Below are 21,096 nucleotides of genomic sequence, written 5' to 3'. Positions count from 1 at the left end.
CGCTCCCACTTGGAGCACTAAACACAACCTCATTTGTCATCGGGGCAGTTGCCAATCTATGTAATATGTCTATGTATCTCACGATGGTCGAGTGATTATGTGTGGTTTTGTGAAATTTTGGTTTTTGATGTTGGCTGTATTGTTTTTTTGGTAAACTATGTTATTGGTGTGGTTTTTCGTGGAGGCTAAATTTTTTTAATGCCTAGATGATCACAATTAAAGTAAAAGGTTAGCCAAGTACATCAATCATATACATATATAATTATATTAATAATGTATATATTATCCACAAAAAAAAAAGTGTTTTTATTCCTACTTAATTCTGTACAATTCACTAGTTGTGAAGATCTTTAAAATAAGCTGAAATTGTGTGGTTTCATAAGTTAAAAACATGTAAATATTTTTAGTTGAGTATTAAAATTATTTTATTTTATTCTTATAATTTCAAAATTATAATTTCTGGTTTTTAATTACGTACCTCACAGTTTCTCTTATCAACCTTTCCACTGTTATACTTTGAGATTCCAGTAGGAATTTTAAAGTGTTGTGCAGGATAATTAAGCAACATTAGTCTTACTTAAAAATCCAATTTGCAGAATATGCCCAGTATGAATTTCAAACGTATCAAGTAAGCGATTAAACCCAGTATTATGTTATGTTACATAACGTTGCTCGTAGGTGCACCAATCTGTTTGCTGTGTGACAAGACATGTAAACTGTCATGGCAGCCCAGTTCCATTCACCAAGATGGCAATCCCAGAATCACTTCACACAACATAAAATTGGTGAGTCTCTGTAGGTTGTAGAGTCATACAGCTATCACATTATTGATAGTAGTAATAAAAATTTAAGAATAAGATGGATATTACATTCCTTTTTTGTGAGCCAGTATTTCTTAAAATTTTTAAGATAGTATCCTGAATTTGCATTCCTAAATATGGTTGGGAAAATGCACGGTTTAGGCATTTACACTGTCGAAAAATTAATAAGTAAATGGAACTTGGGCAAAGGTTCTTACATTTTATTCTTAGAGCCCTTTCATGCTGGCAACTGAGTGGCGGGCGAGTCTCTATCAACTGCAGAATCATTGTCTTGATAGGAATTTCCAGCGAGCGTTCACACGAGCAACTGTCTGGTCAAGGTCAGGCAACTCTCCAGCAATGGTTGCTCGCAGTTGCTCTCCCTATCAGTCGCCCAGAAATCGCCCGCCACCGACGTCAACTACTGTTCCGTTCAGTTAAGTGAGAGCTTTCACACGGGCAACTGTGTCACATCAAATTTCCCTCTTTTTTACTACAAAAAATGTGCTCTACATTTGATACCGAGACATTCATTGAGTTGGCCATGACCATGAGTGGTCAGCCCTGTGAGAAATTTCTAATGTTGATTACACTAATAAACTAGTGGGAAAAAAATATGTGGCACGAAATTTACGAACTTAGTACTATACTATCAAGCTATCAACTTATTATTAATTGGTTATTATAAAGCAATAATAATCAGAAATAATTATTCTTGATATATTTAGCTCATGATAATATATATTTTTAAAGAACTATTGTTCATTGAGTTTTTTTTAATTTGTGTAGTCATTTTATTGTGTCATGTCATTCATTCAATTAATTACCTGATTATGACTGCAACTCGAGTTCATAGAAACAAAGGGAAACTTTATAGAATCAACTGTTTAGTGCATTTGAACAAGATGAGCAGTATATTATAAAATTCCTTGTCTAAAATCAGGTACAAAATTGAGTTTAGTATTTTTCCAGGTCTTTTTCGCTTTAACCAGAGCAGTTTCATTATTTAGTTTAACATTTCACTCTGCAAATCAATTGATTCTGTAGTCAACGTAGCTGCTCAAGCAACAAATTCTAGCAACAGGTGCGGAAACTACGTGTGATTCGCATCCAGAAATGTATTTTAAAACAATTTTTGTTTATTTATCATCCTCGGCATAATTTTAAAGAATTCTACGTTAAATTTTGTGCCCGAGTTTCGTTTTATAAGTGTATATACCACATGAGAACATATGAATTTGCTTCTTACAGAGGTTAGACGTTGCACATCTCTGGCAATGCCGAAAGACTCGCTCACATTTTGTTTTCTTCCTATGGGCACATTCTCCCATTATCAATGCATTTAAAATGGATTTAACACCCATAGCACAAGAGCGCAGCACTCACTTCAGCGAACAGATGAACACTGGGTAATATTGTCTTTGATCTCCTGAGCAATCAGGCAACTATTGTTGAAAAGTTTCCGGCGCGGCAACTGCAGTTGCCAGGTCTTGGCAACTTGTGAGTGACCGATCGCTGGCAACTCAGTTGCCCATGTGAAAGGGTTTCTTAGTCAAACACCACTCAGAAACCTTAAGCAAGACAGAATGTCACTGTACTGGTTCTTTAAAGAAATAGATGGCAGGTTGTATTTTTTTTTAAATTCATTATTGAATTAAAAATTTAACATACTAGAGCAAGTACTAAAGTTTTTAAAATAAGTTTAGTATCATTATTACTATCAGCTATTTGTTATACTGCTACACTGAGCTGCATTTTTTTTACATTCAAAAGTAACATATATTATTTATAATAATGGTTCTAATGAAATGTAGATATGAAACAGCATGATATTAAAGTTAATAATAAAATTGTTTATTCAAAACTACAGTATTTTTATTGACCAAAATTATTTTTGCAGTGGCATGCAAACAACAAACTCAAACAATGTTAATATTTACAGGTGTTGCACCACATGGAGTCGGCACTACCACACACATTGAAAGAAGATGCCACTGTTGATGTACTCATCAGGACATTTTTCTTGCTATTCATGGAAAAAATTTTTGTCACCACATTCACTAGACGTTATCTACTACATTGTCTGTCTACATTGGTCGATCAGATTCCCGACAGATGTTGGAACCAGGAGAAGGCATGTATGTGTTAACACTTATTTAGTGATAATTAAGACTCGGGCTCACATAGCTGAGTTGTTTGTTTCATTTTCTCGTCATTCGTATTAGTGGTGGGTCTAATCCCAATTTTCTCGACTCCAAATCTGAAATTCGAATCCCAAAAAGTACTTAGAAAATACTCCTTGAATCCAAATTTATTTCTCAATGATCCAAAATAAAATAATGTACAATAAATTAAAAATATAAACCATGCTTTTCAAACATTTAACCTTTTAAACGGTTTATCCATGAACTTAACTTCCAGAATTAATACATTTTGTAATTTTATTTATATAATTACATGCTTAAAAGTACAATATCTTGGGGAATGGTAACAGGATAGCTATGATGGATAAAAAATAACCTAGTAAACTTCAGAGGTTATTAATGATCAATTTTGTAATTTACTTAATTTTTTTTTTCTCGAATATCAAATCCTTTGAATACCAAGGATTGGTGATATTTGAGGATTTGATTGGCCCATCCCAAATTTATATTTATTATTTGGTTTTCCTATCAATTTATTCCAATATCTCCCATCCATTTGATGTTACTAAATTTTATTTTTGAACTTTAAAAGGTGACTCTAATGATCATAATTTACTATGAAAGCATATATATATTTTTGCCACTATTAGATAATATTTAATACATATATTTTGAGACGAAACGTCACATGCAAAATAGTTGTGAATAGAACATGAGAAAAAAAACATCTAAAGAAAGAAAGTTATTTTGTACCGAAAAAATGGACGCCCGTGTGATTTTTGGCAGTGATAGAAAACTTGCACACATGTAGTTTTAGCAGGAATATTAAGTAGTTTGTCTAATTGAAGTGTGCCACCAACTAGTATTTTTGGCACTATTTTAAATTTGTATTTTTAAAAAATAATGTCACCAGTCATTCTTTTGCTGCAAGAACTTAAACTTGTTCCTCCTACTGTACACTCCAGTTTAATCTTTGCCAGGCCTGTCTCCCCAAGTTTTCCCAGCCCTATATCCGATTTTTGCAGGGTCTTTTGCGAGTCAGACTGTGTATCCGTTTATTCCCGCCTTGGCGCACGAACGTCGCCTGTAATTCGCCTCCGAGCCCTGACAAGAACTCCTGTGTCCTGCAAGCTCTTAGGGCAGGCTACTTCTAAGACCTCTCCTGACGCGAGCACTTCTGGACATGTTCTCGAATCATTTTCACCAACGTACAGTCATGCCTCCGAGCTCAGTAGAGCCTCTTTCCCACTGCCACAGCAGTCTCCACCCCCCCCCCCTCCCCTCTGTAGAGCCTCTTTCCCACTGCCACAACAGTCTCCACCCCCCCCCCCCCCCTTCAAGTTTTTCTGGGAACACGGCCCAGAGCATTGACCGGCCACTAACCCCGGCCAGGGTCGGCCTGTCCCAAGGCCACGACTCCAACCTCAAAAAAGTACATGCTTATGCCACCTAGCGGTAGTTTTGCGAATCACTTCCCCTGTGTGTTTGAACGCCTGCTAAACGCCTGCCCTCTGGCGTGTCCCGCAGTGACCAGTACCCCGTCATTCCTTCCCAGGCAACCAGAGCGCTGGCCTAGTCCGCCCCATAAGCCCCATGCTGCTAGCAGTCGCCTCGTGTGAGTCGGCCTCTACTTGGTTCAGACACACCTCTATAGGTCGCGCTGACATCGGCCAGTACCAACAACTTCAGGATATTGAATTCAGGATTTCTCAACAAGCCCCTCGGTAACCTTCGGAACCTTTCGATCCGGAAGCTGAAGCCTCCCCCCTTTATTTTCTTTAACTTCGCCTTTTAATTACGAGTCGCTGCCGTCCCAAATTTACTGCGCGCCGCGGCTCTGGACTGATCACTTCGTATCTCTGTCATCAGCACGCCTCTCCGTTTTTCTTTTAAGATGTAATCAGCTAGACAAGGGATATGATTCCCACAACTGTAGTGATTAGACTTTAGTTAGTCCATGTAGCTCTACCTCGAAGGAGTAGTCATGTTTTATTCAGCATAATTTATTAATTTATTTTTTTTAATCATGGAAACGTCTACAACAACCGCACATCCGGGCTGATCCTGGAAGCCATCTCCGTTTGGTGAATTTTGACAACTTTTACTCCCCGACCATCATCGTGATTAGAAGGCATTTTTCTGCCTATTTTGCCAACTGTCTGTAATCAGTCCTGAACATATGTATTTCAGATCTGTTCACAGACAGGGTACAAGAACCGGACACATTCCAAGGACCAGATCAGTTTCCAAGGGCCGGATGACTAAGCCCCTCTGACGACCATTCAGCTGTTTCACTTCTTCCAGCAATCTTCAAACCGCCAGCCCTTCAGAGTCTTTTAACCTTTTTGGACTGATGTTTCACGATGTTGAACAGATCACACAGCCAGAAATTTTCCTTTAGGACTTAAAAGATGAACTAATTTCTGGGACTACGACTCAGTTTATTGTTACACGTTTTATTTAAATTGTGTTAATGATCTATATAATTGTCTAATAAGGGCCGGCCCATTCTTTTGATAATGTGATTATAAATCCATGTTATATATATATTTTTGTTAATCAACTTATAAATTATCATGTGAAATTATCAAAAGTAAAATAAAAAACAAGAGGTACTAATATCTAAACGAAATCATTATTTTGCCTTCTGAAACCAAAAGATCCGCTAGTTACCCCAGTCATTGTAACAAAGTTATAACATAACTTAGGTTTACTCTGTTGTAACTGAGGAGTGTAACAAAAGCCATTTGTTTCTGTAATTTATGGTATTGCCCTAAATGGTGTACCTTATTTACCCTAAATTAATATGACTGAATATAATGAGACCCCAAACATTTTGATTATGAGTTCAATAAATCACAATTCATACACACAAATATTAGTAAATTTATATCATATTTACTAACAGCTTTTCTGGCGCCACTTTCTGTCAGTAGAGTGATTTACATGGCCTTTTTTGAAACAGCACGGGGCAATTAAAAGATAAATGAGGGTTATGTGGGAGAGGCAGGAAGTGGAGGGATGCCTTAGCTAGTAGCCAACGTGAAACACTCCTTTCCTTCAAGGCACTCCAAAGTGTTATCCTGTCTCATGTCCCGTGCCTGTTGACGCCCCATTTCCAAGAAAGAGGTTCAAAAAGCCCTAAATAAGAGCGGACTAATGTGGTATTAGTGACGCAATTCACCGGCAGATCATGTAGTTTTTCAACTAAGTGGAGGTTCAGGAGGCAGTAATGAACAACGGTCTAAAGTGACGCAGTTATGAGGCATAGTGTATGGTTTTTCAACAAAGCTGTTCACATTGCTATAAATTCACATTTCCCAGCGAGCAAGAGACAAGTTTGCAATTATATTGCAGTTTTGGTATAAAAAAAATTGTATTATATTCAAGTACACAAATAATATACATATACACATAATTTTATACCAGTCTGCAAAATTTTTCAAAATAATACTAGAAAGTGAGTACGTAAATATTATAATGAGACTTGCACCATGCTGCGACAATTAGCGGTGGAAATAACTTAGATGGACACAAATAGTGAAGGATATACAAAAAAACTATTTTTGTGTTAAGCTGAAAATAATATTTTAAAGACTTGCGCTATGTTTTAGCACTTCATTATATGTTCAGTCACTTAAAAAAAAAAAAAAAAGCCTAAAATATGTATAAAATATGTACAACATAAAAATAATTTTATCACAGAAACAGCAATGCAGCAAATTAGCTTTAGTCTTGGCAGCAGCACAAGAGCTGATAGTTTCTATATTTCATTCTAGGTAGCAGCATAATGCTAGTTATATGTTGGTTTTCAAATTTAAGCATCTATTTGAACAAATTACATGTTCTTTACAATTTTAACTTACATTATTCTATGTTTCACTTATCTTTTACTATGCAATAAAATAATTTGCAAAGATTAAAAATATGTAGACCCTCCAGTTGTAAAAGACAACTGAGGAACTGAATCTTAATTACAACACTAATTACAATGGCACTCTTAAGGAGTATATACAAAAATGCTTGATTTCACTTTTGACCTAACTCTACTTTCAGTTTAAAACTGGTGTGGGTATTTTTGAAGTAATAACTACATGTGTTTACACAGGATGTCCACATACTGGAAAGTCAGGGAAATTGAAAATGGTTAAGAAACTTACTTTTAAACCTGGAAAAGTCATGAAAATTCCTCAATGATAGTAAATGTCATGCTCCAGTATGTCATCACCCAGACTTTCAACACATTTTTTTTCCAGATAGTGTTTTAGTGCATACAGTTTAAAGATTTGTCGGTAAATTTGTAATTTTGGTTATGGTATATTGAGTCAGGGTAATGTTTTTGCAGATTTGTGTGAAGATCTTGTATACGAAAAGTATATTACCAAAGCATGCTTTTAGTTTAAGATTCACAAACAATCAGTTTTTACAGCTTACTTTCACTTTATTCTGAGCAATACATATTCACACTTCTGTTGCTTATGATAAAACAATGGTAGAAGTTCTATGTCATCACAAACTTTCCGGCAATAAACACTTATATTCATTGTTTACAGCAGTTCAAAATTTTTACATTTTTTAATGCTTAATATAACAAAAACTAAAGTCTTCGTGGAAATAACATTTTTCATGTCTGTAAGTACAATGTGATTATTTTGATAACACTTGCTATAGGTAATTAATTAAATTTTCTAGGAACTCTTTCTGTTGCATTTAATTAACTTGCTAGTTGTATCTCCTAGCTATATTTTTTTGAGTATAGGATCACTTTAGTTTGTTCAGTTTTGGAATCACTTTTAACACTGCACCACTAGGTGTCCTTATCAAGTTTACCCGATGTCCATTTACTTTATAAAACTGACGTCCGGGGGCTATGCGATGCTACTCCATTGTAACCCTATCCCTTCCTCCTACCATGGCATATTTTTACCTTACACCGTACTTTACTTACTTGTGAGTGATGTGTATTTAAAAAGCATGCCACTAGTCCCACAAACTACTGATACAACTAATGTAAAAAGTTAATATAATTTAATAATATGTCTTGACTTTTGTAAAGGGTTTGTGTCTTATACTTTTAACATCTGCGACACAGATTTCAATTAACCTTACAGCTTATATGTCACACACACAACACACAGAAGCACAGGTGAATCCAGCAATGTAACAAAACAGAAACCGTATTTACTCGCATATAGGTCGCACCCATAATTTGAGGTCTTGAATTTGGTATTTAAGATTCCCCCCATATAGGTCGCACCAGTAATTTAATGATGCGAACGGCCGGCGCGCAGTGCACGAAAGAGTTAACGGGTCTTGTAAAACTCCGCTACTACGAGAGCTGATAATGGCGTGATAAATTGTTGTAACAAGTACTCGTAATAACCGAATATAGAAAATTGAAGTCAAGTTAGTTTTTGGAGTAGATAATCACAGCGACAGACCGACAGGATGCGCTTCCGCCCTTGCCATCAGCGATGTTTATTTTGATAGCTCAAGCAATTATCTTTTCCACGACCCTTCACAGCGTAAAAAAAAAAAGAAAAAAACACTTATTAACGGCGAAGGACAGTCGTATAAGCCCATAAAAATATTTATTTTACCGAGAATGGACTATACAACCTGGCTTTTGCCGCACGCGGTGTGGTAGGGGAGGAGGATGCTGACAGTTTCTCACGCAGAAGGTTGAAATAAGGGAGGGAATGTGTTGAAATGTTAGTTGTAAAAGGGGGGGGGGTGTTTTTAAATGGCTTGTGGCTCTTGAAGAATTAGCAGGGGATGGGAGAGGTAAGCGTCACGTCACGTATGACGCCTGGCGTGACGAGTTTCTTACGCTCTCGCAGAAGTTACCACAGCGGCTTTTCGTGCGGGCGGGTAAGATAACATGACAGCTGAGACGGCTTTTCGTGCGATAGTGGACACGCCGAGCTCGGCTAGACACTGCCGCGTGGACAGTCTAGAGGGGTGGTGTATATTTTTAGCCGTCTTTTGTATGCTTGCCTGCTTACAGTACAGCTCTCACCAAGATAAACGTGAACACATAGCGCCCAACAAAGTGTAACAGACTTATTTTTCAACCGATTTTACTCAAATTTTCGACTTTCTCTGCTCAAATTTTTCACTGTTTCTCAAAAAACGGTTGTATAAACGGAATGGACGCATCAGAGGGGGGTCGCATCGGCGGGATTCTACTGTATTGCAAAAAAAATTCCTCAAAAATTTAAAAAAAAATTTCTTCACATATAGGTTACACTTCATTTTTCTCCCATCAAATCTGGTAAAATTGCCGCGACCTATATGCGAGTAAATACGGTATTCTAGACACTACAACTATGACTGCACAAACAAACACAGTTGGCTTCCTAAGATAACAGTTGTTAAATTTCAGGAACTGAGATCTGTTCCCAACCTGTCGTTGTGTTGGCCACATTCTGTTAAGTATCATGGTTGGGTTCGTCTGTTGGTCACTGTGTAGTACAAGCTCTGGCCCAATGTCACCATCTGTGTTTTATTATTTTTGTCTAATTCCTTCCACTGAATTTTCTGATCTGTCTATGTCTTTTAATTTTTTGACATTAGCTGATTTTGACTTTTTTTTGTGTGTGTTTATTCTTTTTTCTGTGTGTTTATTCTTTTTTTTTTGTCTGTTCTTTAGATTTTGTATGACGTACGGTGTAATCAGCAATGGTGTGTGTCCACAAAAACATCTGAAATAGTAATTGATGTATTGTTCACAGGCGTGGCACGTGAGTGAGCTTGCCTTTGAAGGATTAGAAGATCAAATTCAGGACCTCGCGGTCCTCTGCAAGAAGCTGTTCACTCTGTGCGACAGGTGTTGTCAGGTTGGCCTTCACCTTGCGTACCGAATTGTCTGCCAGTGCTTCCGGACGTTAGAGCACAGGCAGGAAGTTGATGCGCCTGAACTACCCGTCACTGTTTCGGACATTGTGCAACTGATTCTTGCCAACAGTCACCGCACCCAGGAGATGTGTTTGTTCAGTTTTAATGTTATGGTGGATATGATGTACACCGTTATCGTGAAGAATTCTGTCACGCAGGTAAATGTACAGCAGTTGTTAGGTTGTTACACAAAACTGAGTTCTGATTGACAAATACTTATTTCTTAATGGTAATGTATTTAAAGAATGTAATGCTCATATTTTTAAGCTTAATGCTTGTATTAGGCATTTAAGAAGTAGTTTGTCATCATTGCCAAACCTTATTTAATTATTTCTTTAAAAAATTTTTGTTTGAGACCATGTTGGTTGTTCCCCCCTCTTGTGATGTTACTCATGTTTGATCCCCAGTGGTGTCAAACCCATATTTTGCATGTGGCAGAAGTTGCAGGTGCCAAGGAATTTATTCTGTGTATTCCCATTTCCTCCACAAAATATATTTTCTTGCATCTTTATCTCACAGATTAACCCCTCATCTATCTTTAATAAATTGACCTCAGAAATGACCAAAAGTTAACATCTGAGAGATTTATCCATCTTTTTTCCTTCTTTTTTTTTTCATTGTTATTTTTTACTTGATTAATGTTTTGTTTGTTTGAATATAATGCTATATTAATGTTTTTCTCAAGGCTTTATTAGATTTTTAGTATTATTAACCAAATGAATAATTTAATTCTGCCATTAATAAACGCACATTCCAATGATTTATCACTTACTTTGAGCTGATTCATCCGCTACTTTTTAATTTTATATTTTATGATGTGTAAACATCTTAGCTCTCTGTGTACGGCATTTGGCAGTAGTAATTTCATGAATGGAATGGAAGTTGCATGGAACGGAAATGTGTAACCACAGTGCTGCCATCTTTGGTGGATGGCATGAACCAAAGTTTATAGATAGGGAAACTGTATAGTACATATTATCTAATTAATTTTAACAACTTGAGCAGTATTTTAATAAAATCAGGGTCCAAAACAGGGGTTTAGTTGGTTTTTTTTTTTTTTTTCTTTTCTTTCACTTTTATCAGAGCCGTTTCATTACCTAATTTGACCTTTCACTCTGCAAATTGAATGATTTGATAGTCGACGTAGCTGCACAAGCAGCGAATTCTAGTGACAGGTGTGGAAACTACAAGTGAATTGCGTCAAAAAATATACCCTCTTTTATCGCATAATCGTCGCTTGCGCATAATTGTCACACCTATATTTTAGGGCGTCAAAATTTGGATTAAAAAACCTCTCGCGTAAATGTCGCATGATGTTTTTGGTCCCGCTATTAAATTCCGAGCGCTTTGTGTGGGTGTTTTTTTTTCTGTATAAAACAATGTATTTTACAGTAGAAATCTAATATTTATTCGGACATTACCACTTACTTATTTAATTAATGGAAATACGAAGTTGTCTGATGTGTAAATTTTTTTTAAGACTTTTTAAACGTTTTAACCTCTATCTGTTCGTCTGCTTCGCCACGGTGTACCACTTATAAAAATGTAGCCAGCGCTAGATGGCATCATTCATGTTTGGTTATGTTGCTTCCCGTATAGAGCGCGCACACGTAGTCCAATATCGATCTCTCGCCGATTGCATGCAACGCGCACTCTCTCTCGAGTGCCGAGTTAACTACATCTGATGGCCCGCACTCTTTCGTGGTATTTGTCTACTACGACGATAGTTATGCATTCGTTCGGGCTCGCATTTGGGTCAAGGTTTTTGTTTTTCTATTTAAAGTTGAAGAAAGGTTTTTGTTGCATGACTTATTAATTTAAATTGTTTGGCGTGCTCTTTTATATTTTACTTTTGAAATAAACGTACTTTCCATGAATGGGTTTTGTTTTTATGAATAACTTTCCCTAACAAAAATTTTTTTTCTCACATAAACGTCGCACCCCTACTTTTCAAATTAGTTTTTAGTATAAAATGTGCGACGATTATGCTATAAAACACGGTAATTGAAAACACAATTTTCATATATTTATCACACACTGCATCATTTTGAACAATTCTACGTTAAATTTCATGTCCGAGTTTTGTATTTTATATTTATTTGCAACCTGAGAACACATTAAATTGATAGATGCTGAGTTTAAATGTTACACATCGTGGGGAGTACTGAAATACTCTCTCACTTTTTTTTTTTAATTCAGTCCTGTTTTAAGCGGTAGCTTTGTTTGGCTCTGTATGTATTTCCTTATATTTCAATGCCCCAGTTTTTAGTAAGTTTAAATCATAAAAGCATTTACATGAGCCAGGAATATCTGGAAGTTGTTCTTGTTTCATCTATCACCATCAATAGCACCAACAGTGTCTAGATAGCCAGTGTGACGAAGGAATAGTCCAGTAACTGGAAATGTAGTGCTGCCCAAATGGGAGCACTTGTGGGCCAAGAGTAGACGTGCCTATTTGTCCAAGTTGAGTTGAGTTGAGTTTGATCAAAGGAATACTATTAAGATCAGAGTTCACAACACATGTCGTAATTTTACTCAGGTACTTGGAAAGTACTGCTTTCTCTCCTCCTATGCTCCTTCTTTATCAATGGCCTTTTTTTTCTATTATTGTTCTAAAGGAAAGGACTGACTGGGTTTTTAATATGTGTAAGGAACTGTCAGTATTTTGAATCTTGAACAACATATGATAAAACTTCGAAAATCTGGGTATTCTGTCAATATTGAAGTCCCAGATAAATCGTTTTACATTAGGCGAGTTTAATGTGTATTCGAGTTTGAGATTTCAAAGAATGTTCGTAACATACTACATAGTATTTTACTTCAATGGAGTGTGCACTCCGAAACAAAACAAACTGACCTTGCACTCTGCTAATAATTAAAAGTTTAAAGATCTGGACATATGGACACTGTCAGTTATCTCAAGAGTGTGATAAGGAGGGGATGAGAGTGGTGTGAGTAAGGGAAGGGGTCATACTGCAATTTCTCTCCATGTAGGGTATCTGTACTTTTTGTGACTGTTGGATATGTCCTTAAACAAGGGCAGCTAATACCACTTTGGCTTCACATTTTCGACATACAAGCTAAAGAAAAGCAAGAATGTAGTTTTATTCCATCTCCCGCCACAAAAAAAATGAAATTATGCATATGCTCGTTACTTTGATGAGTGGTTAGATCTTTTGCCTCCCTCTAAGGTGATCTGGGTTCAATTCCCGGCGGGATCAAACGGATGGTTTTTCGCGTGTGGTAAATTATACATATCGTGAACCAATTGGTTTTCTCAGGGTACTCCAATTTACCCCACCCATGCAGTCCATCAGTGCTCCATCCACACCCCTTCACCCCTCATGGTTGACGAGACTTTACATCTCTAACACATTCATTCTCAAGTCACCAAGCTTTCAGATATCCTGCACACGGTGCACTGTTGTGTATTATTTCCAGTTTTGAACAGTATTACAGTGCAAATTCTTTATTGTGGCGTATTCAGGACCACTGCTATGCCGAATCAGCAATTTTACCGGACTATCTAATGTCAGTTTCGTTTTATCAGGAATGCCAAAGTAGAATAACATACGGCCCAGTGATATTTTTAAAAATTTAATAAGCTTCTCTATATGGATATTAATGTTGGGTCGAATCCCAATTTTCTTGAATTTTAATCCCAAAGAGTTCTTTGAATATACCCCTTGAATCCGAATCTAAGTCTCAAGAGTTCAAAATAAAATAATGTATAATAAATTAAAAATATTAACTTTGGTGTTGAAACATTTAACCCTTTTACTGTATATTCATGAAAAAAGTTTCCAGAATCAATATTGTAAATTTTATTTATATAATTACATTCTGAAAGTACAATACTTGGGGAATGGTAACAGGTATGATGAAATATACTGACCTTGTAACCTTCAGAGTTATGAGTGTTGAATGCTTTAATTTATTTTATTTCTTTTATTATTTTTATTTGAATACTAAGGGTTTGATGATATTTGAGGCTTTGAGGATATAATTAGCCCATCCATAATAAATACAAATAAAAAAAAATTGCACAAATTCATAATCTCGATCACAGTAATGCGCCCGCGAAGTGTGAAATGATAACCCGCTATAAAATAGGATAAGCACTATCTGAAATGAAAACCAACAGTAACAGTAAGTTATGAGCAAACTGAAATTACTGGCAGCGCAGTAATATGACCTGGTGGCCAGTTATCCACCCAAAGGAATCTTTCACTGTGCTATGTATAATGTGCAAGAATTGTTTGTCAGCCTTTAATTTTTTTTTCCAGGATGTTCAAGAGAATATAGTAAAATACTTGGAATACATGTTAGTTTCTATACGTGAAAATTACAAGTCGGAAGATGTAACAACTGTCCGTCAGAAGATACTACGTTTTCGTAATTTATTGAAATTATATAAAAATGATAAATAATGCCTATCAGTTCTTTTCAGTTTTTTTTGTGTGGCTTTGTCTGTTAACTTATTGTTTGTTTTATTATTCTTTATTTACATGCTGTAAGTGAATCATTTTACAGGTAGTATGTTGCTAAAATTTTGATATGATAATGGTCGAATTCAAACTAATTTTATATATTAGGCAATTTAGAAAATAATTAAGGTTGACTTTTTGTAAGGTAAAAAAAAATAAGAATTGAATATCAATGTTCAGTGTACCAATTTTTTAGTCCATCTTTGAGATCCTCTTGTATGCTGCTTACATATTGTATTAGCAAGAAACAAAATGTTAACCATTAATAAGTTTAAGCTTTTTTTAAAAATACTACTATCAGTTCATATACCTGCCTTCAATTTTACAACTGATTAACTCTTGTCATAAAATAAAATAAATGGAAGACCACCATGGCCAGTTGGGTATATTGCATAAGCAATAAAACTTTCACATAACAATGATGAAGCAAATTCCTTGAATAAGGAAAACAAGCTAATATTTCCACCAAATTTATTTAAACGTTCATATTAGAATGCAACATCTATCCAACTGATGTCTGAACTAACAAAGGTGGCTGTAATTTTAAATGTTATAAAATTTAAAAATTGTAAATTCAATTATGACTAAATAAATTTCAATAGTTTCTTACCATACTCTCTGCCTACAAGCAGATTTTTATGTTTAAACATATTTTGCTTGAAATTTTGTCAGAAATACATTTTCTTTTCTGTTGTTTAACAAGAATATTTACATATATGTACCAATAAAAGCTGTACCATTTGCATTAAAGTATTATTTTATAGCTACAAAAATAAAACTTTTGTAAAAGCTTCTTTTATTATGAAGTCTGCAACAATGATTTTTTAGTGTAATGCTGTGTTCCTTTTACATGTTAATTCATTTACTTAATTTGTACAACTTATTTATGGTAATAACATGACTGATCCATAAAATTGAAACCATTTAATGAAATATTTGTTAGAGTACTATAAAAACCAGCACACTGCAAACAAATTACTGCATAATAAGAAGTACAAAACATAGTAACTACAATTATTTTCATGCTTAAGACTTGTTTATAATATTGTCGTGGATGGGGGGTTTCGAATTGGCGTACATGCCTGGCCCTGGGCCACGACAAGTTTGCATCAAGCTTGCAGTAATGGTTCATGGTTCAAAGCAGGCTTGAATTAAGCTTGGTGTGTCAAGCTTACACTGCAAGCCTAATTCAAGTATTTTTACAGGTTTGCTACAAGCTTACATTCTTTGTAGATTGGTTCCCCGATTTCCCTGATTTATGTTGTGTGTTTACCTCTAAATACCACACTGCAGACGAGATCTTAAGTTTAAACTAATATTTAGAAAAGAAAATTAACCCAGATTGGACTATAAAATATTTTATGTTTATTCAAACAAATCATATCTATTGAATGAATGTTTATGCAATGGCAATGTTATATTTGTTGTTGAAATAATAAAATAGCACCTATTTAGGTGTTCTTAGCTGTACTAAATTTAGTAAACCAGTCTCACACATACACATGCTGTACTATATTTAGTACACTAGTCCAATAGGTGTTGTAAACAAATGAATTTTTTTAACAATCCATATCAAAGATAAACAATGTTATCATGTTTCTATAAAAAAAAAAGGTGATAAATTCTGAAAATTATTTTACAGTATGATAGTTTTGAAAACTATTTAACGTAAATACAAACAACACATTTCACACATTGTGTAGTTGCTCTCATCTGGCACAGTCTACAGCGTGTTTGCTTCTCTTGAGGGACTACCCAGTGATGATTTTTCCTATCCAATCATGAATCTTCATGTTCAGTCCTGGAAGGCCTCCCTCTTACTTTGTTGGTTTGGCATTCTTCTCAATAATGGAAACAGCTAACCTCCTCCGGAATGCCAAATGATCAAGTTCACTCTTGGCATGTCGATGGAGTTGCCAGGCATTTTTCTCATCTGCATCAATGCAGTGAGAGATCAGGCTACAAATGCCTTTTTTTTTTTCCCTCGTGTTCGAATTCTGTATTCTGTACCGACTGATATTCTGATCAACTCTGTCAACACCACCCATATTTTTATTGTAAATGTGTGTGTGGGGTTAATGATTCTGACTCTTCTCTCTTTGGGAATACCTGCTTACTGTGTGAATAGGGTTGGCTGAAAGAGAATTTGAGGCAACTGTTACAACTCTATTGTCATACATTTAGTTACGATATCTTCACTTCGTTCCATTTTTGTTTCGGCTAGGGGTGTTTTCTTCAGGATGTTAGAATGTGTAAGAGGGCTGTTTCTGACTCTATTTTCTCTTATTGTGCCAGTAGCACAAATATTTATCTTACGTAGTTCTGAAAGTAATGGAACTGAGGTAAAAACATCACTGAATATGTGAAACTTGTACTGTCCTGTGGTTCTCAACACATCAACATACTTAAGGACAACACTAGCTCCCAAGCCCATATGTTTGTATTCTGTAGATGTACTAGATTTAGCACCTTGGTAAGGATCCATCCACACAGTGTAACCTGTCATGGTAGCCCCTGACCAAAGCTTATACCCCATATTGTCTAAGTTTGCCTTTTATAAACTGCTTGCATCCATTCTTCCCAAAATATGGCACCACTGTTTCATCAACATTGTGATTTTCAGAATGTGGTGCATTCTGTGTGAAATTGTTGTTGAGTTCTGAAAATGAAAAAAAAAAAGAATTAACTTTTGCAAACTTGTCTTTTTTATCAATGTTGTCATTGTCACATAAATGAAGATTTGCCATTATAAATTATAATCGGTCTCTTGTAAATACATTTGTCACTAGTTCATTGTGAGTGTCCATACTTGTTTCTCATTACATACTCTTCCGAGGAAGATCAACGTAACCACTCAACAATAACACTGCAATAAAACACCTCATTAAGTTCGTCGGCAGCCATCTTTCTTGCCTGTCACTATAACTACTGTTCTATGAACTATGCTATAATGTGACCTACATCCTAATATAACCTTCAACTAACTTCACTAAAACTACACTAAAAACTAATTACAGTTCCTAAAACTAATTGCAATCTCGAAAATCTAAATTCTATTTATTTAATTAACTATAAATTAATCCTAAATCCTTTAATTAGAGGCTATCCCACTTCTGATGTCAAAATATTACAAATAAAGTGGGATAAGCTGGGTTCGTAAGGGATAGCACAATTAAGTTATATTACAGTTTTATTAATTACTAATATTTACATTACTAATAAATAATTTTACTTAAATATTTCTGATCACCATTCACTTACACTTAAAATTGTTTATTCGCAAGTCCCTCGATGTCTGTCAAGTTCCACAGTTCGCACTCCTCACTGGAGCTAGCTAGGCTCGACAGTGATGCACTCCTTACCACGGCCTGTCCACACACACACAGTCTCGCGCCACTCAGTCGCACTCACGGTCCCGTCGCTCCTCGTCGCGCCGCCCTCGAGGCGGTCTCTCACCCTCTTCGCCCATGTCGCACTTCCCTTCAACTCGCGGGCGGAACTCCCGCGGAGGCTGGCGTCGTCGCTTATGTCCCCACTGTGTCCTCGAAGGGACGAGAGCGGCTGTGACGAGTCGCGTCATTCCGGGCCGACCCGACGCCCTAAAAGTCCAGAAAGGCGGCGTTTATTCGCGCCACTCCGAGTAGCTGTCACGAAAAACCAGCGGAATTCCCAGGTCAATTAAAGTGTCAGTGACAGTAGTCGGAGGCAGGTCAGTGTGGAGCGGGAAGCGGAGGAGGATGATTAGCCAGACCCTTGTAATCCGGCCGGACACGCCTGGCATGCGTGAAGTCAGCGCCCGTGCGGGGCCGCAGCCAGACTCGCTGATAGGCCCGCTCAGGTACCTGGCATGCATCCAAGCCTTGCCTCCTAGCATTCATATAACAATATTTTGGAGTATCTAAACCTTCCCCCCACACATATGTAAAATATAGTATGTCTGGAAAAGAATGTCCCAGTTATAAATTCTAATAGCATCAACTTTAAGCGTTGTAGATTTTTGGATCAAGGTCACAATTACAGAGTAACTAAAACAGTTTTAGTTCAGCACTTGTGTGAGTACTGCTCTGTTTTTTTTTCTAGCTTGCAGCGCAACTTATGCAAAATGGTGACTCCTGAACGTAAAGCGTTTTTGGTTCTGCAATTTGCTAAGAGTGAATCTGTATTCCAGTTCAACGTGCGTTTCGTTTAAAGTTTAACTGTTGAAGTCCCAGACCATCGAATTGGTCATAATGGTCGAGACGACAGAGCTATTTTTCGCGGGCCTCTTACGTTTACCTGCCATGCGATTTTTTTTTTTCCCCCTTTGGGGGTTTATAATAGATCGTGTTTTCGTTCCGCCGCTACCTAATGATTTGTCAGAGTTGAGACTAAGAATTGTAGAGGCTATTTCTTCCATTACTCCGAACATCTATCTTCCAAAAATTGGACTTCAGGTTGGTTGTGTGCCCTATAACTATTATAAAGGTGTACATGTTGAACATTTGTAATAAAAACTAAGTTAATTTACTTTCAATTCAATGTAGGTACCTATGATTTGTTGTAAATAATCTAAATTAAATTGTTATAATATACCATTGAAACTGGGACATTCTTTCATAGACTGTTTATAAATTTCAGGGTGTTTTCCCCCCTGAAAGAAAACTCGCGCTGTGTGCAGCATTAGCATACGTTTCATTGTAATCCTTCGCCCTTCACAAAACCCTGTCACCATGCTTCCTGAGACTCCGTTCTTATTGGGGTAGGGCCATGGGTTCTAGTCCACCTCCAACGTGACGACTCGTGAGCATAAAGTCCGGTCCCGAGTTGTTCAGAGTTCACTACAGGAGGTGAGTCATGAACCCTACATTTCTCTACCAGTCTTCCGGTTTTCTAGAATTTCCTCGACGTTGCAGCCATAGCACTCGTCCAACAGTTTTATCAAGTGTTGTGAATCACAATACCTTAGGGCTGAAACTTATTTTCGCGGCACCCTAGTTGCTTCAACACTGTTAAAAATTTTCACCTTAATTTTACGAAGTCCACTTGTTACAAATTATTCAGGGAACTTTGTTAATATACGTTTATCTTCATAAATTAACGGGTAATGATTTCACTTGCATTGAACACGAATCAACATGCTGCATGCTTTTACGAAGTACCACTTATCTTAAATTACTAAGTAGGTACTCGTCGTTTTCAGGGAGTTTCTTTTTTAAAAATGCCCATAAATTTACTGTATTTTCTAACCGTGGAGAGTTTCGCATACATTAAATATTAGATTTTAAGGTTCGGTCCTACACGCTTAGCAGATTATATTCGTCTTGTCATTGCTATTTCTGAAGGGAGTAAGTTTATTCCGATAACTTATTGCAGTTGTTGTTGGGTCATGTTTTCTTACCAATATATATTTACCAAAGGTTAATTTTGATCTTTGGAAGTCACCCAAATGATTATAACTATGAATACTTGCGTGATGTATCAGCGCTATTGGATAATATCAAAGATATTCTAACAAACGTGGAAGGCTAGGCCCCGCACGGCCACTGACGTCACGCGCGCATATCTTTGGGGTTTTAAAGCGGCCCGGCCTCAGCACCCGCCTGTCCCAGCGCCTTCCTTCCTCGACGCTGAGAATTCCGCGGGCTTACTGAGGCAGCCGCGTGGAGTGGCGAGAATAACGAGCCGCCGTTCTCGAGGCTTCGAGTGTCGGGTCGGCCCGGAGTGACGCGACACGTTACAACCACTACAGTCAGTTTCAGAAAGACGGTAAGAGGGTATAAAAGCGGCGAAGCCGGCTTACGGCAGGGGGAAGTGAAGTGCGAGTTCAGCGAAGAGGGTGAGAGACCAACCTTTGCGAGCGGCGCAGGCGCGGAGCGACAGGACCGTGCTAGTGTGACCGAGTGGCGCGAGACTGTGTGTGGACAGGTGCGAAGTAAGGGGCGAACCACTGTCGAGCCTAGCTCCAGTGAGGAGGGCGAACAGTGGACTCAGTAGATATTTAGTAATTTGTGAACAAACATTAAGAGTGTTGATTTAATTAGTAATATAAATATTAGTAACAAATAAACCTGCGTTAAATCAATTGGGCTATCCTTACGAACCCAGTTTCTTCCCAATCGTAACAATATGATCTGTTGAGAAAATTTGAAATGAAACATTGTTACGATCGCGGGTTCGTAAAGGATAGGCCAATTAAAGATTTTACTACCACACAGTTTTATTTATTGCCACTATTTACTTCACTAACAAATAATCTAAAAATGCCAAATTATCAATTGCAGTTTAAAATGTTGCTTCCCCAATCACTCGTTTTTACACACCGCACAACTCGCGGGGCCGCACCTCTGGCGCAACTCTCGCCGCAGCACCCCTCGTGGACCTCCGTCGCGGGACTCCGCCGCCGCACACTTCCCTTCGCCAAGGACCCACTCGATGCTTCGCTTGGAACTCCACCGCGCCCGCGATACTATCGCTCGGAACTGAACTCTCCGCCCTGCGGGCTGATTACGAACACCATCGACGACTAGCGTTATTCTTCACGCGGTAACGAAACACGTATCGCATACCGGAGTCAAAATTATGCATTTGAACAGCAACAGCAACAGACGCACACATACATTGCGGCCATGACAGTTTTCGCGTTTCAAAAACATTTACCCAAACATAAAATAGACAAAATGTAAGCCAAAATACAACTACGAAGTCATAAAGGCAAAACTTAAGGCTAGTTAATAATATTAAAAAAAAGTGAATTTTTATACGTAATGTTAAAATTATTTAAAAGTCAAA

The 21,096-nt window shown here is 37.1% G+C and overlaps 1 protein-coding gene and 1 long non-coding RNA gene across 3 annotated transcripts in view; one reads left to right on the top strand and one right to left on the bottom strand.

Annotated features, from left to right (window-relative positions):
- LOC134531758 (uncharacterized) overlaps positions 1–15,242 on the top strand; it is a 33,508-nt gene extending 18,266 nt beyond the window's left edge. The window contains exons 5-8 of one of the 2 annotated variants that reach the window (XR_010075083.1): positions 679–785; positions 2,743–2,938; positions 9,679–9,999; positions 14,128–15,242. Coding sequence is in view for 1 of the 2 variants with exons in the window: in XM_063367633.1 (XP_063223703.1) it covers positions 679–785; positions 2,743–2,934; positions 9,679–9,999; positions 14,128–14,271 (764 nt within the window). In the remaining variant the exon portion in view is untranslated. The remainder of the gene's footprint in view (positions 1–678; positions 786–2,742; positions 2,939–9,678; positions 10,000–14,127) is intronic. The other variant, XM_063367633.1, reaches the window with a different exon arrangement.
- On the bottom strand, positions 15,240–20,865 carry LOC134531759 (uncharacterized). Its single transcript, XR_010075084.1, has 2 exons — positions 17,590–20,865; positions 15,240–16,987 (listed from the first exon to the last, which is right to left on the bottom strand). It is a non-coding gene; the product is annotated as an uncharacterized LOC134531759 (long non-coding RNA).
- Positions 20,866–21,096: the final 231 nt, after the last annotated feature.

The sequence above is a fragment of the Bacillus rossius genome, chromosome 5, assembly GCF_032445375.1.
Source record: "Bacillus rossius redtenbacheri isolate Brsri chromosome 5, Brsri_v3, whole genome shotgun sequence".
Lineage (NCBI taxonomy): Eukaryota > Metazoa > Arthropoda > Insecta > Phasmatodea > Bacillidae > Bacillus > Bacillus rossius.
The sequence above is the reverse complement of the archived record's forward strand: the minus strand, read 5'-3'. Positions and strand labels throughout refer to the sequence as shown.